General features: G+C 45.3%; 1 protein-coding gene across 5 annotated transcripts in view; it reads left to right on the plus strand.

Moving 5' to 3' along the window:
* serac1 (serine active site containing 1) overlaps nt 1–20,096 on the plus strand; it is a 523,253-nt gene that overhangs the window by 16,936 nt on the left and 486,221 nt on the right. For all 5 annotated transcript variants that reach the window (XM_068044720.1, XM_068044721.1, XM_068044722.1 and 2 more), the window contains exon 4: nt 16,106–16,195. In XM_068044720.1, the coding sequence (XP_067900821.1) occupies nt 16,106–16,195 (90 nt within the window). The remainder of the gene's footprint in view (nt 1–16,105; nt 16,196–20,096) is intronic.

Raw genomic sequence — 20,096 nt, forward strand, 5'->3', positions numbered from 1 at the left:
AGCTATAATAGTTTCCTTGACCAAAATGGCCACTCCTCCTCCATTCTCGTCCCCCTCCCTACCCCATCTGAAAACCCTGCAACCAGGAACGTCGAGCTGCCATTTCTGTCCTTTCTTAAGCCATGTTTCTATAATAGCTATGATATACTGCCACTTGTCCATCTGTGCCCTCAGCTCATCTGCTTTATTTGCTATACTTCTCGCATTGAAATAGATACCCTTGAGCACTGCCATACTCTCTCTTTTATTTTTTATCCCACGTTTCCTCTGTCTTCCAGACGCCTCCATTAATTTTCTGCCTTCCATTTTAAGAACACGAACAAAGAACAGTACAGCACAGGAACAGGCCATTCGGCCCTCCAAGCCTGCGCCGATCTTGATGCCTGCCTAAACTAAAATCTTCTGCACTTCCGGGGACCGTATCCCTCTATTCTCATCCTATTAATGTATTTATCAAGATGCCTCTTAAACGTTGCTATCGTACCTGCTTCCACCACTTCCCCCGGCAGCAAGTTCCAGGCACTCACCACCCTCTGTGTAAAGAACTTGCCTTGCACATCCCCTCTAAACGTTGCCCCTCTCACCTTAAACCTATGTCCCCTAGTAACTGACTTTTCCACGCTGGGAAAAAGCTTCTGACTATCCACTCTGTCCATGCCGCTCATAACTTTGTAAACCTCTATCATGTCGCCCCTCCACCTCCGTCGTTCCAGTGAAAACAATCCGAGTTTATCCAACCTCTCCTCATAGCTAATGCCCTCCAGACCAGGCAACATCCTGGTAAACCTCCTCTGTACCCTCTCCAAAGCCTCCACGTCCTTCTGGTAGTGTGGCGACCAGAATTGCATGCAATATTCTAAGTGTGGCCTAACTAAAGTTCTGTACAGCTGCAGCATGACTTGCCAATTTTTATACTCTATGCCCCGACCAATGAAGGCAAGCATGCCGTATGCCTTCTTGACTACGTTATCCACCTGCATTGCCACTTTCAGTGACCTGTGGACCTGTACACCCAGATCTCTCTGCCTGTCAATACTCCTAAGGGTTCTGCCATTTACTGTATACTTCCCACCTGCATTAGACCTTCCAAAATGCATTACCTCACATTTGTCCGGATTAAACTCCATCTGCCATTTCTCCTCCCAAGTCTCCAACCGATCTATATCCTGCTGTATCCCCAACACTATCCGCAACTCCATCGACCTTTGTGTCGTCCGCAAACTTACTAATCAGACCAGCTACATTTGCCTCCAAATCACTTATATATACTACAAAGAGCAAAGGTCCCAGCACTGATCCCTGCGGAACACCACTGGTCACATCCCTCCAATCAGAAAAGCACCCTTCCACTGCTACCCTCTGTCTTCTGTGACAGAGCCAGTTCTGTATCCATCTTGCCAGCTCACCTCTGATCCCATGTGACTTCACTTTTTGTACCAGTCTGCCATGAGGGACCTTGTCAAAGGCTTTACTGAAGTCCATATAGATAACATCCACTGCCCTTCCTTCATCAATCATCTTCGTCACTTCCTCAAAAAACTCAATCAAATTAGTGAGACATGACCTCCCCTTCACAAAACCATGCTGCCTCTCGCTAATAAGTCCATTTGTTTCCAAATGGGAGTAAATCCTGTCCCGAAGAATCCTCTCTAATAATTTCCCTACCACTGATGTAAGGCTCACCGGCCTATAATTTCCTGGATTATCCTTGCCACACTTCTTAAACAAAGGAACAACATTGGCTATTCTCCAGTCCTCTGGGACCTCATCTGTAGCCAATGAGGATGCAAAGATTTCTGTCAAGGCACCAGCAATTTCTTCCCTTGCCTCCCTCAGGGGTAGATCCCATCAGGTCCTGGGGACTTATCTACCTTAATGCTTTGCAAGACACCCAACACCTCCTCCTTTTTGATAATGAGATGACTGAGACTATCTACACTCCCTTCCCTGGGCTTATCATCCACCAAGTCCTTCTCCTTGGTGAATACTGATGCAAAGTACTCATTTAGTACCTCGCTCATTTCCTCTGGCTCCACACATAGATTCCCTCCTCTGTCCTTGAGTGGGCCAACCCTTTCCCTGGTTACCCTCTTGCTCTTTATATACGTATAAAAAGCCTTGGGATTTTCCTTAATGCTGTTTGCCAATGACTTTTCATGACCCCTTTTAGCCCTCCTGACTCCTTGCTTACGTTCCTTCCTACTGTCTTTATATTCCTCAAGGGATCCGTCTGTTCCTATCCTTCCAGCCCTTACGAATGCTTCCTTTTTCTTTTTGACGAGGCTCACAATATCCCGCGTTATCCAAGGTTCCTGAAACTTGCCAAACTTATCCTTCTTCCTCACAGGAACATGCTGGTCCTGGATTCTAGGATGATTCTAAGATTTCTGGTTTTGTCCCAACTGAGTCAACCCTCAGGTCCCCATCCCCCTGCCAAACTCGTTTAAACCCTCCCCAACAGCACTAGCAAAATGTCCTGCAAGGAACTCGGTCCCGGCTCTGTTCAGGTGCAACCAGTCCGGCCTGTACAGGTCCCATCTTCCCCAGAGACCCAATGTTCCAGGAATCTGAAGTCCTGCACCACCTTTCCAGCCACACATTCATTCTGTCTTACCCTTCTATTTATACACCCACTTGCACATGGCACTGGGAGTAATCCAGTCCTGCTTGCTAATTTCTTACCTAGCTCCCTAAATTCTGACTGCAAGACCACATCCCTCTTTCTGCCTATGTCGTTGGTTCTAATGTGCTGGCTGTTCACCTTCAGAATGCTCTGCAGTCTCTCAGTGACATCCTTGACCAGGGAGGCAACACACCATCCTGGATTCACGTCTGGGGCCACAGAAACGCCTGTCTCAGTTCCCCTGACTATTCAATCGCCTATCACTATGGCTCTTCTAGTCCTCCCTGTACCCCCCGTGCACCCGAGCCACCTGTGGTGCCATGGACTTGGCTCAGGTGAAGAATCACCTTCCTCAATATTCAGAATTGAATACCTGTTGGAGAGCGAGATGCATTCAGGGGTCTACTGCACTACCTGCCTGATTCTTTTTGACTGGTGGTCACCCATTCCCTCTCTCCCTGCATCCTCTTAAGCTGTGGGGTGACTACATCTATAAACGTGCTATCCACGTAGCTCTCATCCTCATGAATGCATAGCAGTGTCGCCAGCTGCTCAAGTTCCAAAACCTGCTCAAGCTGCTTCAATTGACAACACTTCCTGCACAAATGGTTCTCCAGGATACGGGAAGCATCCTGGAGCGCCCACATAGCACAGGAGGTGCACTCTCGAGGCTGCGCTGTTCTGTTATAATCTCTGGATTACTACCTGAGCCATGAGCAAATTGGCATAAGATTAGCGAGTTGAATGCGTGGGTCAAAGATTGATGTGGGAGAAATGAGTTCAGATTCATAGAGCACTGGCACCAGTACTGGGGAAAGTGGGAGCTATACCATTGGGACGATCTTCATCTGAACCATGCTGTTCTGGCAAGTTGTATAGCTAGGGTGGTAGAGAGGGCTTTAAACTAAACAGTGGTGGGGGAGGGGGTAATCACTTGAGAAAAGATGTGTTAAATTCAAGGGACAAGTTAATAGAGCAAGATAGCAATAAGGGTAATGATAATCAGAGAATGGCAGGAAGGGACAGAGCGTACAAACTTAAGAATGCGCCAGCTGATAAGGCCAGGGTTTGCAAAAATAGTGAAAAGGTTGAACTAAAGGCTGTGTATCTGAATGCGCGCAGCATTCGTAACAAAACGGATGAATTGTGAGCACAAACATAAATAAATATGTATAACCTGATAGCCATTACAGAGTCGTGGCTGCAAGGTGGCCAAGGCTGGGACCTGAGTATTCAAGGGTAGTTGACATTTCAGAAGGACAGGAAGCTAGGGAAAGGTGGTGGGATTGCTCTGTTAAAGATGACATCAGTACAATAATGAGAGATGACAGTTCTAAAGATCAAGATGTAGAATCAGTTTGGGAAGAGATAAGAAATAGCAAAAGTAAGAAGTCACTTGTGAGAATAGTTTGTAGGCCCCCTAACAGTAGCTAAACTGTAGGACAGAGTATACAGGAAGAAATAATGAGGGCTTATAAGAAAGGTACAGCAATAATGATGGGTGACGTTAATCTACATCTGGATTGGATGAATCAGATTGGCAAGGGTAGCCTGGAAGATGAATTCGTAGGATGTATTTGGGACAATTTCTTAGCGCAGCACATTCTAGAGCCAACCAGAGAACAGGCCATTTTAAACCTGATAATGTGCAATGAGACAGGATTAATTAATGACCTCGTAGTAAAGGAGCCTCTCGGTAACAATGATCATAAATAATATGCTTGAATTTCACATTCAGTTTGAGGGTGAGAAATGTGGGCCTAAGACAAGTGTCTTAAACTTAAAAGGTAATTACAAGGGTTTTAAGGCAGAACTGGCTAAAGTGAACTGGGAAATTAGTTTAAACGGTAGGACAGTGACAGACATTTAAGGAGATATTTCATAACAGAGAAAAGCTACATTCCAGTGAGAAAGAAAGACTCTAAGGAGGATGCACCATCCGTGACTAACTAAGAAAGTTAAGGATTGTATCAAATTGAAAGAAAAAGCATACAATTCTGTGAAGATTAGTGGCAGGTCAGAAGATTTGGACAGAATTGAAAAAACAGCAAAGATTGACAAAAAAAAATTATGATGGGGAAGTTGGAGTATGAGAGAAAACTAGCTAGAAATATAAAAACAGTTTCTACAAGTATTTAAAAAAGAAAAGAATAAAGTGAGCATTGGTCCTCCAGAGAGAGAGTCTGGGGAATTAATGAGAAATAAGAAAATGCCAGAAGCATTGAACAGATATTTTGTGTCTGTCTTCATTGTACAAGACGCAAGTAACATCCCAGAAATACTGGTAAATCAAGAGGTGAAAGGGAGGGAGGAACCTAAAACTATTAGAATCGCCAGGGAAAGGGTACTGAGAAAACTGTTAGAACTAAAGGCTGACAAGTTTCCAGGACCTAATAGCCTGCATCCCCGGGACTTAAAAGAAGTAGCTGCTGAGATAGTGGATGCATTGGTTGTAATATTCCAAAATTCCATAGATTCTGGAAAGGTCCTATCAGATTGGAAAATAGCGAATGTAACTCTTCTATTTAAGAAACAAGGGAGACAGAAAGCAGGAAACTACAGGCCAGTGATAACATCTGTCATAGGAAAATGCTAGAATGTATTATTACGGAGGTTACAGCAGGCCACTTAGAAACTTTTAACGCAATTGGGCAGAGTCAGCATAGTTTTGTGAAAGGGAAATGGTGTTTGACTGACTTATTAGAGTTGTTTGAGGCATTAACAAGCAAGATACATCAAGGGGAACCTGCAGATGTGGTGATCTTGGATTTCCAAAAGGCATTTAATAAGGTGCCATATCAAAGGTTATTACACAAAATAAGAGCTCATGGTGTAGGGGATAACATATTAGCAAGGAGAGAGGATTGATTAGTTAACGGAAGTAGAGAGTAGGGATAAATAGGTCATTTTCAGGTTGGAAGGCTATAACTAATGGAGTTCCACAGGGATCAGGCTGGGGCCTCGACTATTTACAATCTATATCAATGACCTGGATGAAGGGACCAAATGTATGGTTGCTAAATTTGCCGATGACACAAAGATAGGAGAGTAAGTTGTGAAGAGGACATAAGGAGTCTACAAAAGGATATAGATAGGTTAAGTGAGTGGGCAAAGATCTGGCAAATGGAGTATAATGTGGGAAAATGTGAACTTGTCCACTTTGGCAGGAAGAATAGAAAAGCAGTATACTATTTAAATGGAGAAAGATTGCAGAATTCTGTGGTACAGAGGGATTTGGGTATCCTGGTACATGATTCACAAAATGTTAGTATGCACATACAGTAAGTGGCAAATGGAATGTTGTCATTTATTGCAAGGGGAATGGAATATAAAAGGGAAGTTTTGCTACAGTTGTGCGAGGCATTGGTGAGACCACATCTGGAGTACTGTGTATAGTTTTGCTCTCAAGAAAGGATATAATTGCATTAAAAGCAGTTTGGAGAAGATTCACTCGACTGATTCATGGGATGAGGGGTTTATTTTATGAGGAAAGGTTGGACAGGTTGGGCTTGTATCCATTGGAGTTTTGAAGATTGAGAGGTAATCTCATTGAAACGTATAAGCTCCTGAGGGAACTTGACAGGGTGGATGCTGAAAGGATGCCTTATGGGAGAGACTAGAACTAAAGGACACAGTTTAAAAATTAGGCGTCTCCCATTTAAGATGGGGATGAGAAATATTTTCTGCCAGAGGCTCGTTAGTCTGCGAAATTCTCTTCCCCAGAGAGCAGTGGAGGCAGGGTCATTGAATATTTTTAAGGCTGAGTTAAGGCTTGTTTAGTTTAGTTTAGTGATACAGCACTGAAACAGGCCCTTCGGCCCACCGAGTCTGTGCCGACAAAGGAGCCAAAGGTTATAGCAGGTGGACAGGAAAGTAGATTTGAGGCCACAATTAGATCAGTCATGATCTTATCAAATGGCAGAGCAGGCTTGAAGGGCCGAATGGCCTACTCCTGCACCTAATTCGTATGCTGCCCCATTGAGATCCTCATCTGAGTCCTCTGCAGCAGAACACCTGTGACCTCGCTCTCCGGAGAGCTGGCAAACGAAACATCTTTTATCCCTGGCCTGGCCTACTCATGCCCAGATGACTCAGCATGTTCTGATCCCAATTCTGTACTACTAAGATTTCTTTTATTCGTTTCATGGGATGCGTACATTGCTGGCAAGGCCAGCATTTGTTGCCCATCCCTAATTGCCTTTGAGACGGTGCTGGTGAGCTGCCTTGAACTGCTGCAGTACATCTGGTTCAGGTATGCCCACAGTGCTGTTTGGGAGGCAGTTCCAGGATTTTGATTTAGCGGCAGTGAAGGAACGGCGATATATTTCCAAGTCAGGATGGTATGTGGGTTTGGAGGGGAACTTGCGTCTGCTGCCCTTGTCTTTCTAAGTGGTAGAGGTCATGGGTTTGAAAGGTGCTCTTGAAGGAGCCTTGGTGAGTTGCTGCAATGCATCTTGTATATGGTACACAATGTTGTGAATGTTTAAGGCGGACGGGTTGCAGATCAAGTTGGCTGCTTTGTCCTGGATGGTGTCAAGATTCCGGAGTGGTGTTGGAGCCGCAATCATCCAGGCAAGTGGAGAGTATTCCAGCACACTCCTGGCAGGCTTTGGGAAGTCAGGAGGTGGGTTACTTGCTGCAGAATTCTCAGCCTCTGACTCGCTCTTGTAGCCACGGTATTTATGTGGCTGATCCAGTTCATTTTTTGGTCAATGGTAACCCCCGGGATGTTGTTGGTGGGGGATTCAGCGATGGTAATGCTGTTGAATGTCCAGGGGAGATGGTTAGATTCTCTGTCTTGTTGGAGATCGTCATTGCTTGGCACTTTGTGTGGCAGAAATGTTCCTTGACATTTATCAACCCAAGCCTCAATTTTGTCCAAGTCTTGCTGCATATGGACGCGGACTGCTTCAGTATCAGGAGTTGCGAATGGTACTGAACATCGTACAGTCATCAGCGAACATCCCCACTTCTGACCTTATAATAGAGGGAAGGTCATCGATGAAGCAGCTGAAAATGTTTGGGTGTAGGACACTACCCTGAGGAACTCCAGCAGCAATGTCCTGGGGCTGAGATGATTGGCCTCCAGCAACTACAGCCATCTTCCTTTGTGCTGGGTATGACTCCAACCATTGGGAGTTTTCCCCCGATTCCCATTGACTTCAGTTTGACCAAGGCTGCTTGACGTCACACTCGGTCAAATGCTGGCTCGGTATCCAGGGCAGTCACTCTTACCTCGCCTCACCTCTTGAGTTCAGCTCTTTTGTCCATGTTTGAACCAAGACTGTAATGAGATCAGGAGCCAAGTGGCCCTGGAAGAACTCAAACTGAGCATCAGCGAGCAGGTTGTTGCTATTTAAGTGGTGCTTGATAGTACTATCAATGATCCCTTCCATCACTTTGCTGATGATCAAGAGTAGACTGATGGGGCAGTAATTGGCCGGATTGGATTTGTCCTGCTTTTTGCGGACAGGATATACCTGCAGTTTTCCACATGGTCAGGTAAATGCCAGTGTTGTAGCTGTACTGGAACAGCTTGGGTGGTGGCAGTGTCAGATCAAGTGACAGGGCCTCTTCATCACTGCTGTGCCATTGCTCTCCCTGTTCCTTCTTGGGCTGCTGCAACTAAACAGGTGGCAGTTCTTGGGTGTTTGGAAGCAGGAAATCAGAAGGGGAATGTTGGTGTGAGGAAAGATGGGTGAGATCCTTGGCCAGACCATCAGCAGCTTGCTAATCATACTAGATAGCAGGATGAGGGTGTCTTGGGAGTTGAGAAGGGACATAAAGCAGGATAATGCTGCCATCCTCAATGTTCTCAGCAACCTCCAATGCTACAGGCCGCATTACAGCCATCTCTAGGCTGAGAGCCATCTCCTCTGCAAGGCTCAGGTGATGTGGGTGTCCTGCACTCCCCCAGTTCTGCTATACTCTCTTCTATTTTGTGTTACCTTGTCCTGCAAAAGAGAGGGTAATGTGCCTGCCATAGCTGAATAGCTGGAGGTATATGGAGGCAGCGCGAGGTGGATGTGAAGTTGATAGTTGTGCGAGGGTGAGATGGAGTATCTGGATATTAGACTTGAGTCCTTAGTGCCAGAGAGTGCTGCTGGGTGAGTGATGGGAGTGTGGTACATTGAACAGTGAGAGAGGCTGGTCGAGTGGTGTGTGTCAGATGTCATGTGAAGATGCAAACACTGACGTTGACCATCTGCATAAGGTCATTAGTACTCTTCTAGCTCTGCTTCCAGGTCCACAGGTCAAGACTGTGGGAGTTGACCTACCTGCTGGCAACCTCTTCAGAGGATGGTCCTTGAGGGCTCCATGGCCTCCTGCAGGATAGTGGCGTCGCTCCTCCTGCACACCTGCACCACTCATGCCTCCAACACTGCATCTGTCCGTCTGGATCATTCTGTATGTCCTGGTGTTCATTTTTCAAGAATTTCTACTGTGGCAATCCTTTTCTCCAGCTGGCCTTTGAGGAAAAGCAGGCTGCTTATACCATGTGATCAGAAAACAGTGCCACAACGCTACCTGCTATGTGCAGACCACACCAACAGTGTTGAGAAGAGACGACCAATTCTGGAGGCCCAGATTCTTGTGTAGAAATCATGCAGATGAGGTGGGTAGACCGATTTTTGTGTCTTACCCACCTCAATTTGAACAGGTATAGACACGCCGCGAACTGCTACACCCACACCCAAAAATCAGGATGATTGAATTTCATACCCATTGCATTTCCACAGTGTGGAGGGGGCAGGAGGCTGTCCAGGCATATCATCAGGAGGCAGTGGGAAGTAGTGACTGAGGTTGATGCCGTGCGTGTACCTCAAAGGATACAGGAGGAAGTCCAACGCCCTGACATGAGTTGTCAAGGTGAATAAGTTCAATCTTCAAATGGCATATCAACCAACTGGTGCAGTAGCCTCATCCACTGCTTAATTTCTCATCACCCATCTATCGACAAAATCAATCAATCAGTTGTCAAGCCTTCAATTCATATGCTTTACCTTGTCCTGACTATATTAGTACTGTAGCAAGCCTCACAACCACAACTCACAGCTCTCACTATTCCCATCCTATTCATGTATTTGTCAAGATGCCTCTTAAATGTCACTATTCAACCATGACAGCCAAATCACCACACATCTTGCAGGGCACTCACTGATGCACTGTGCAGGGTTATGGGAGAAGGCTGGGGAATGGCACTAGGTGCATTGCTCTTTCAGAGAGCTGGTGCAGATATGATGGGCCAAATGGCCTCCTTCTGCGCTGTAACAAATCTGAGATTCTTTCCTATTTCTTGCAGGAGAAGGTGGCACATAACAGCAGGCAGCAGAAAAAAACTGGAGGAGGAAAAGCACACCTGCATGTTTTAACTCTTGTAGAGAAGACAGTGCTGACCATTATGGTAAGGGCATCACTGAGGCAGTGACCACTGACAGGGTTGGAGGGATCAATGATAAGTGTTTCTGCATACTTAATCCTCCTCCTCTCTTCCCACTTCTCCCTCATCCAGCAATCTCTTCTGATTCACAAGCTGCAGATGGTGTAAGAATGTACTTCTTACTTTCTCCTCATCCTTAACCACAATCCAACCCTTGTCCCTTTTTCATTTCAGATACCCAAGAACCAGAACTTTCCCAATAAGAGGAAGAAGAAGACCGTGAACATGAAGTCACTCAATCTTACACTTGCACCCACCAGTTCAGAGACTGGCACTGTGCATATTTTAAAGGCTAGGGCAGAGGAGGGATCCGCAAATCACAGGTGCCAGCTCATTGGATAGTGAGGTCACGCACTCTATCTGCTGCAGAGGAGTCGGATGAGGACCTTGATAGACCAGGCTGTACAGAAGGCGGCTAATAGTTGTACACAATCAAATTCTTCATGTCCTGAAAAGTCTGCATACAATGTCAAGCACCGTGAAGGAGTCCAGCTCCAACTTTTACACAGAGCTTGGAGCCTATCCTTTCCAACATGGAATGGGTAGTCACTTCCATCAGCACACCTGTGGAATCTGCCATGATGCAGTGTCTGGTGGCCAATGTCACAGCTTCAGTTGCAGCACAAGCAACTTCCATCAAAAGTCTGAGTGCTGCAGTGGAAGCTCAGACTGGTGCTTAGATTGTTGCCATCATGGCTCTGGATACGACTCCTCGAAGAGGGATTCCAGGGCATCACAGCAGCTCATCAATCTGTTCTCCTCCAAATTAGGCAAATTGCTGAAGTGCTGCTCCATGGTAATGGCAGTGCATGGAACACAAACCTGCTGCTTAGGTTGACAGTATTTCTGCTCCCACCCCTGCCACTCCACCAGTGTCCTTGCTGTTATGTCTGGTAGCCAGTCCAGACTGCTGTAGCCTAAGCTGAGATGATACAGTCTGTTGCTGGGCCGTCGAGGCCCTGAGCTGCTCGAGGTCATCCTGCAAGGTCATCTTTAGTCTCTTCTATTGAATGTCAACAACCTTCTACCACACATACTGCAGCCAGTGGGGAAACACCTCATTAGGATCGGCAAAAGCACACAGAAGACATGCACTAAGGGAATGCACAAGGGTGATTAGTTTGATATTATATGCATAATACAATGAGTACATTTATAAAATTAAATTGGGATGTGCATTTCCTGGTGGTTATTTTTGTCTTTTAGCAAAAAGAATGGTGTGAATTGTGTGTGCAAGTTGTCTCGTAGTTTGTCATCATGGCAGATTTAGGATTAGCACATTGTATTGTTGTCAGCAATAGATTTCTATTTGGACATCTGAAGATAGAATTTCAATTTCTTGGAATGCTTGAGCGAAAATAAAGTGTGTGTCTTTAAAAGGAATATTTGCTACAAGTGGATAAGAACACTGTTTGCTTACCTTTAGCAGCTCAGCTTGAATCTTTCTCAACGCAAGCTCGAGGAACAGCACCTCATCTTCCGATTAGGCATTCTACAGCCTTCTGGACTCCATATTGAATTCAATTATTTCAGATCATTTTTTGTTTTTTATTATATATTTTCGTTTTTTTATTATTTTTTAACTGTGTGCTAGACTTGTTTTTCATGTTTTTGCTTTCGGACAGAGCTGTTCATTATGAGAACATAGAACAGTACAGCACAGTACCTTTAACCTACTCTAAGATAAAACTACCTACATACCCTTCATTCTACTATCATCCATGTACCTATCCCAAGAGTCGCTTAAATGTCCCTAATGTATCTGCTTCTACTACCACCGCTGGCAGCGCATTCCACGCACCCACCACTCTCTGTGTAAAGAACCTACCTCTGACATCTCCCCGAAACCTTCCTCCAATCACCTTAAAATTATGCCCCCTGGTGATAGCCCTTTCCGCCCTGGGAAAAAGTCTCTGGCTATCCACTCTATCTATGCCTCTCATCATCTTGTACCCCTCTATCAAGTCACCTCTCACCCTTCTTCGCTCCAATGAGAAAAGCCCTAGCTCCCTCAATCTTTCTTCGTAGGACATGCCCTCCAGTCCAGGCAGCATCCTGGTAAATCTCCTCTGCACCGTCTCTAAAGCTTCCACATCCTTCCTATAATGAGGCGACCAGAACTGAACACAATATTCCAAGTGTGGTCTAACCAGGGCCTTATAGAGCTGCAGCATAACCTCGCAGCTCTTAAACTCAATCCCCCTGTTAATGAAAGCCAACACACCATACGCCTTCTTAACAACCCTATCAACTTGGGTGGCAACTTTGAGCGATCTATGGACATGGACCCCAAGATCCCTCTGTTCCTCCACACTACCAAGAATCCTGTCTTTAAGCCTGTATTCTGCATTCAAATTCGACCTTCCAAAATGAATCACTTCACACTTTTCCAGGTTGAACTCCATCTGCCACTTCTCAGCCCAGCTCTGCATCCTGTCAATGTCCCGTTGCAACCTACAACAGCCTTCCACACTATCCACAACTCCAGCAATCTTCGTGTCATCGGCAAACTTGCTAACCCAGCCTTCCACTTCCTCATCCAAGTCATTTATAAAAATCACAAAGAGCAGAGGTCCCAGAACAGATCCCTGCGGAACACCACTGGTCACCGAGCTCCAGGCTGAATACTTTCCATCTACTACCACACTCTGTCTTCTATGGGCCAGCCAATTCTGTATCTAGACAGCCAACTTTCCCTGTATCCCATGCCTCCTTACTTTCTGAATGAGCCTACCATGGGAAACCTTATCAAACGCCTTGCTAAAATCCATATACACCACATCCACTGCTCTTCCTTCATCAATGTGTTTTGTCACATCTTCAAAGAATTCAATAAGGCTTGTGAGGCATGACCTGCCCCTCACAAAGCCATGCTGACTATCTCTAATCAAACCATGCTTTTCCAAATAATCATAAATCCTGTCTCTCAGAATCCTCTCCAATAATTTGCCCACTACCGACGTAAGACTGACTGGTCTATAATTCCCAGGGTTATCCCTATTCCCTTTCTTGAACAAGGGAATAACATTTGCCACCCTCCAATCATCCGGTACTACACCAGTGGACAGTGAGGACACAAAGATCATCGCCCAAGGCGCGGCAATCTCTACCCTCGCTTCCCGTAATATCCTTGGGTATATCCCGTCTGGCCCCGGGGACTTATCTGTCCTCATATCATTCAGAATTTCCAGCACATCCTCCCTCTTAACATCAACCTGTTCGAGCATATCAGCCTGTTTCACGCTGTCCTCACAAATGACCAGGTCCCCCTCACTAGTGAATACTGAAGAAAAGTATTCATTTAGGACCTCCCCTACCTCCTCTGACTCCAGGCACGTTTCCTCCACTATCCCTGATCGGCCCTACCCTCACTCTGGCCATCCTCTTGTTCCTCATATAAGTGTAGAACGCCTTGAGATTTTCCTTAATCCTACCCGCCAAGACTTTTTCATGTCCCCATCTAGCTCTCTAGTCCATTCTTCAGTTCCTTCCTGGCTACCTTGTAACCCTCTAGAGCCCTGTCTGATCCTTGCTTCCTCAACCTTAAGTAAGCTCCCTTCTTCCTCTTGACTAGCTGTTCCACATCTCTTGTCATCCAAGGTTCCTTCACCCTACCATCCCTTCCTTGCCTCATCAGGACAAACCTATCCAGCAGTCGCAGCAAGTGCTCCCTAAACAACCTCCACATTTGTCGTGCATTTCCCTGAGAACATCTGTTCCCAATTTATGCTCCCCAGTTCCTGCCTAATAGCATTGTAATTTCCCCTCCCCCAATTAAATATTTTCCCTTCCCGTCTGCTCCTGTCGCTCTCCATGACTATAGTAAAGGTCAGGGAGTTGTGATCACTATCACCGAAATGCTATCCCACCGAGAGATCTGCCACCTGGCCTGGTTCGTTGCCAAGCACCGAATCCAACATAGCCTCCCCTCTAGACGGCCTATTGAGTCAGGAAACCTTCCTGGACACACCTGACAAAAACTGCTCCATCCAAACTATTTGCACGAAGGAGGTTCCAATCAATATTAGGGAAGTTGAAGTGACCCATGACAACAACCCTGTTACTTCTGCACCTTTCCAAAATCTGCCTCCCAATCTGTTCCTCCATGTCTCTGTTGCTATTGGGGGGTCTATAGAAAACTCCCAACAAAGTGACTGCTCCTTTCCTGTTTCTCTCATTATTCTGTCATTAGCACTGTCTCTGGACTCGTGCTTTGTCTTTTACTACAACTATTTAGCACTCCATTTGCATTCTGTTTCATGACATCTCTGTCATTTAATCTCCCTCTTTTGTTCCTCACCCCACCCCCGCCTCCCCCTTTTCACTTCTCAAAGACTGTTACATTTCTGACTTTTGCCAGTTCTGATGAACGGTCACAGACCTGAAACATTAACTGTTCCTCTCTACACAGATGCTGCCAGATGTGCTGAGGCAATTAGGGTTGGGCAATAAATGCTGGCCTGGCCAGTGTCGCCCACATCCCATGAATGAATATTAAAAAAAAAAGTGTTTCCATTTGCATTTTGAATCTGGCTCAGCCTAATGTGCTGAATTCTTCTTTCTGAGCGGGAGCTGAAGATGGATCTGAAATGACATGAACTCTAACAACTTTAACCCAGTTTTCCACTTGATGGGGACACTTGCAGTTCAGCACCAGGGCAATAAATTCAGAGGTGTGACTGAAGGTTGGGGCAGTGTAACGCAACTTTATTGAGGTTTATCTCAGCTGTATGTTGTGTGAAAATGTTACTGGAGTTATGAAGTAAGAATAAAATTCCTATTCTTTAATATATCAAAAACAAAAATTCTCCCTTCTGACCCTACCCTCAAAATTTGTCCAAAAATGTTCAGTAGGGAATTCCAAGATTTTGGCCCAGCAGCAATGAAGGAACAGCAATATGTGTCCAATTCTTGCATTTGGCGGTGATGTTGTTTCTATGACATTTGTAGCTCTTTTCTTTCCCAATGATAGAGGTAATGGGGCTTGTCATAGCTTGGTAAGTTTCACCATTAATTCTCCTTTTAAAAAATCAAACTGCTATGAAAATGGACTACTCCAAATTAGTTCCAGCTAGATTTGACTGGTGGGATAGTTGAATGTATTGATTAACTGTTCTGGTCGCCACACTACCAGAAGGACGTGGAGGCTTTGGAGAGGGTACAGAAGAGGTTTACCAGGATGTTGCCTGGTCTGGAGGGCATTAGCTATGAGGAGAGGTTGGATAAACTCGGATTGTTTTCACTGGAACGACAGAGGTGGAGGGGTGACATGATAGAGGTTTACAAAGTTATGAGAGGCATGGACAGAGTGGAAAGTCAGAAGCTTTTTCCCAGGGTGGAAGAGTCAGTTACTCGGGGACATAGGTTTAAGGTGCGAGGAGCAAAGTTTAGAGGGGATGTGCAAGGCAAGTTTTTTACACAGAGGGTGGTGAGTGCCTGGAACTTGCTGCCGGGGGAGGTGGTGGAAGCAGATGCGATAGCGACGTTTAAGAGGCATCTTGACAAATACATGAATAGGATGGGAATAGAGGGATACGGTCCCCGGAAGTGCAGAAGGTTTTAGTTTAGACTGGCATCAAGATTTCGCGCAGGCTTGGAGGGCCGAATGGCCTGTTCCTGTGCTGTACTGTTCTTTGTTTGTTGTTGTTCTAACTGTCAAAATTAACTGTGGCATGTTTAGTGTTCAATTTCAGTAATTTTTTAACACTAGCAAAATACTGTGAATGCTGAAAATCTGAAATAAAGACCGAAAATGCTAGAAATACTCAGCAGGTTTGGCAGCATCTGTGGAAGACAAAGTTAATGTTTCAGGTCGATGACTTTTCATAAGGACTGCTCTGATGAAAGGTTGTAGACTGAAATGTTAACAGTTTTTTTTAAGGTCTTGTTTCTTATTTTTCAGCTGATTTATGTATTTTTGTAATATTTGGGGATCTGTTCCAGCTGGAAAGTTTGTACTTTTTTTGGCCCCATAATCTTGCCATTCTGAAAGTCCATGTTCTATTGCAATATGTGTCATTGTTGGTTTTGCTGAATTTCAGGAATTGCAAGCAAGGCCAGGAAAGAACTGCACAGGGCAGTTAAAAGACTGCTGCAAGTCGCAGCCGAGATTTTCTCATGGCCACTGGATGGTAAGTCTGAATATTTCCATTATTCGTAAATAATAGAGTCGAAATATCAGACGAACATAATATATGAAGCAGTGATGTAGCAGGTTGGGGTAACCTTATGTGATGCAACACATTGAACTGAACAACAGTGGGTGTGACACACGAGGGGTATCGTTGCACCATGAGGTCGCGATTGTGTTGATGCAGCAAATTGAGTAACCAGATGTTGGTACATTGATGTACCAACCTGCAGTAACCATGTGCAACATGGCACTTTTGAAGTATTAACTGATGTATTTGTTTTTTCACTTTCCCTAAATATGCTAAACGGGCTGATGTTATTTCCATAGCCTTGATTCCAAGATGTGCGAAGTTTCAGTGGGGGAGCATTTCGGGAGCGGTGACCATAATTCCATAAGTTTTAAGGTACTTGTGGATAAGGATAAGAGTAGTCCTCGGGTGAAGGTGCTAAATTGGGGGAAGGCTAGTTATAACAATATTAGGCAGGAACTGAAGAATTTAGATTGGGGGTGGCTGTTTGTGGGTAAATCAACATCTGACATGTGAGAGTCTTTCAAACGTCAGCAGATTAGAATCCAGGACCAGCATGTTCCTGTGAGGAAGAAGGATAAGTTTGGCAAGTTTCGGGAAGCTTGGATAACACAGGATATTGTGAGCCTCGTCAAAAAGAAAAAGGAAGCATTTGTAAGGGCTGGAAGGCTAGGAACAGACGAAGCACTTGAGGAATATAAAGACAGTAGGGAGGAACTTAAGCAAGGAGTTAGGAGGGCTAAAAGGGGTCATGAAAAGTCATTGGCAAACAGGATTAAGGAAAATCCCAAGGCTTTTTATACATATATAAAGAGAAAGAGGGTAACCAGGGAAAGGGTTGGCCCACTCAAGGACAGAGATGGGAATCTATGTGTGGAGCCAGAGGAAACGGGCGAGGTGCTAAATGAGTACTTTGCATCAGTATTCACCAAAGAGAAGGACTTGGTGGATGATGAGCCGAGGGGAGGGAGTGCAGATAGTCTCAGTCATCTCATTATCAAAGAGGAGGAGGTGTTGGGTGTCTTGCAAAGCATTAAGGTAGATAAGTCCCCAGGACCTGATGGGATCGACCCCAGAATACTGAGGGAGACAAGGGAAGAAATTGCTGGGGCCTTGACAGAAATCTTTGCATCCTCATTGGCTACAGGTGAGGTCCCAGAGGACTGGAGAATAGCCAATGTTGTTCCTTTGTTTAAGAAGGGTGGCAAGGATAATCCAGGAAATTATAGGCCAGTGAGCCTTACGTCAGTGGTAGGGAAACTATTAGAGAGGATTATTCGGAACAGGATTTACTCCCATTAGGAAACAAACGAACTTATTAGCAAGAGATCGCATGGTTTTGTGAAGGGGAGGTCGTGTCTTACTAATTTGAGTTTTTTGAGGAAGTGACGAAGATGGTTGATGAAGGAAGGGCAGTGGATGTTATCTAAATGGACTTTAGTAAAGCCTTTGACAAGGTCCCTCATGGCAGACTGGTACAAAAGGTGAAGTCACACGGGATCAGAAGTGAGCTGGCAAGATGGATACAGAACTGGCTCGGTCATAAAAGACAGAGGGTATCTGTGGATGGGTGTTTTTCTGAATTGAGGGATGTGACTAGTGGTGTTCCGCAGGGATCAGTGCTGGGACCTTTGCTCTTTGTAGTATATATAAATGATTTGGAGGAAAATGTAGCTGGTCTGATTAGTAAGTTTGCGGACGACACAAAGGTTGGTGGAGTTGCGGATAAAGATGAGGATTGTCAGAGGATACAGCAGGATATAGATCGGTTGGAGACTTGGGCGGAGAAATGGCAGATGGAGTTTAATCCGGACAAATGTGAGGTAATGCATTTTGGAAGGTCTAATGCAGGTGGGAAGTATACAGTAAATGGCAGAACCCTTAGGAGTATTGACAGGCAGAGAGATCTGGGCGTACAGGTCCACAGGTCACTGAAAGTGGCAACGCAGGTGGATAACGTAGTCAAGAAGGCACACGGCATGCTTGCCTTCGTCGGTCAGGGCATAGAGTATAAAAATTGGTAAGTCATGCTAAAGAACCTTAGTTAGGCCACACTTAGAATATTGCGTGCAATTCTGGTCGCCACACTACCAGAAGGAGGTGGAGGCTTTGGAGAGGGTACAGAGGAGGTTTACCAGGATGTTGCCTGGTCTGGAGGGCATTAGCTATGAGGAGAGGTTGGAAAAACATGGTTTGTTTTCACTGGAACGGCGGAGGTGGAGGGGCGACATGATAGAGGTTTACAAAGTTATGAGCGGCATGGACAGAGTAGATAGTCAGAAGCTTTTTCCCAGGGTGGAAGAGTCAGTTCCTCGGAGACATAGGTTTAAGGTGCGAGGGGCAATGTTTAGAGGGGATGTGCGAGGCAGGTTTTTTACACAGAGGGTGGCGAGTGCCTGGAACCTGCTGCCAGGGGAGGTGGTGGAAGCAGATACGATAGTGACGTTTAAGAGACATCTTGACAAATACATGAATAGGAAGGGAATAGAGGGATATGGGACCCAGAAGTGCAGAAGGTGTTCGTTTAGGCAGGCATCCAGATCGGCGCAGGCTTGGAGGGCCGAATGGCCTGTTCCTGTGCTGTACTGTTCTTTGTTCTGTAATACTTTGCTGTCATGAGCCGCTAGGAAAAAGATAGTTGGTGAATTAGGTCATTTTACTTCAGGAATCAGTGGTTCGTCATAGAAATGAAAATAGGCTTGGTGCAACTGGCAGATGAATTATCAGGGATGATGGTGTACCATGTTGTCCCCAATTCTAAGGAATGGAGCTGCAAGATACAGCACCTTTCATGATCTCCAGACATGTCAAAGTGCTTCACAGTTAACGAGCTAGTTTTGAAGTCACTGTTGTATGTAGGAAACATGACAGCCAATTTGCACATCGCAAAATCCCACAGACTGCAAAGAGGTAAGTAACCAAATATATTGTTGGTCGAGGGATAACTGTACGTCAGGACACTGGGAAACCTCCACTGATCTTTTTTGAATTATGCCTTGGGATCTTTAACATCCACCTGACAGGGCAGACGGGAACTTGGTTTGACATCTCGGCTGAAGACAGCACCTCTCACAGTGCAGCACTCACACAGTACTGAACTGGAGTGTTGGCCTAGATTTTATGCCTAATCCCTGAAGTGAAGCTTGAACCCACAACTTTTTATCTGAGGTGAGAGTGCTGGACCAGGCTGGACCCATTTTTTTTTAATACCATAAAATGTGTTTGACTTTGAGTTCCTCATAGCACCTCGGAGGCTCTGGTGAAAGATTGCCAATTTGAGTTTCTTAGCGGAGGCCATTCGGCCCATCAAGACCTTGCTGACTCTCTGAGGAGCAATCCAGTCTGTCCAATTTCCTCCACTTCATCCCCGTAGCCCTGCAAGTTTATTTCCCTCAAGTACCTATCGAATTTCCTTTTGAAATCATTATTCTCCAATTCCACCAACCTCATCGGCAGCGAGTCCCAGGTCATTACCACTTGCTGCATCAAAATGTTCTTCCTCACATCCCCTGCATCTCTGCCCAAAACCTTAAATCTGTGTCCCCTAGACCTAGTGCCATCAGCTAATAGGAACAGCTTTTCTTTGTCTACCTTATCTGAGCCTGTCATAATTTTGTACACCTCTCTCAAATCTCCCTTCAATCTCCTTCGCTGTAAGAAGAACAACCCCAGGTTCTCCAACCTAACTTTGTGCTAAAATCCCTCATCCCTGAAGCATTCTGGTAAATGACCTCTGCTAACTCTCAAGGACATTCATATCCTTCCTAAAGTGTGGTAACCAGAACTGGAAGCAATACTCTAGTTGTTGCCTAACCAGAGCTTTATCCAGGTTCAACATAACTTTTCTACTTTTGCATTCAACACCTCTATG

Source organism: Heterodontus francisci, chromosome 13 (genome assembly GCF_036365525.1).
Source record: "Heterodontus francisci isolate sHetFra1 chromosome 13, sHetFra1.hap1, whole genome shotgun sequence".
Classification (NCBI taxonomy): domain Eukaryota; kingdom Metazoa; phylum Chordata; class Chondrichthyes; order Heterodontiformes; family Heterodontidae; genus Heterodontus; species Heterodontus francisci.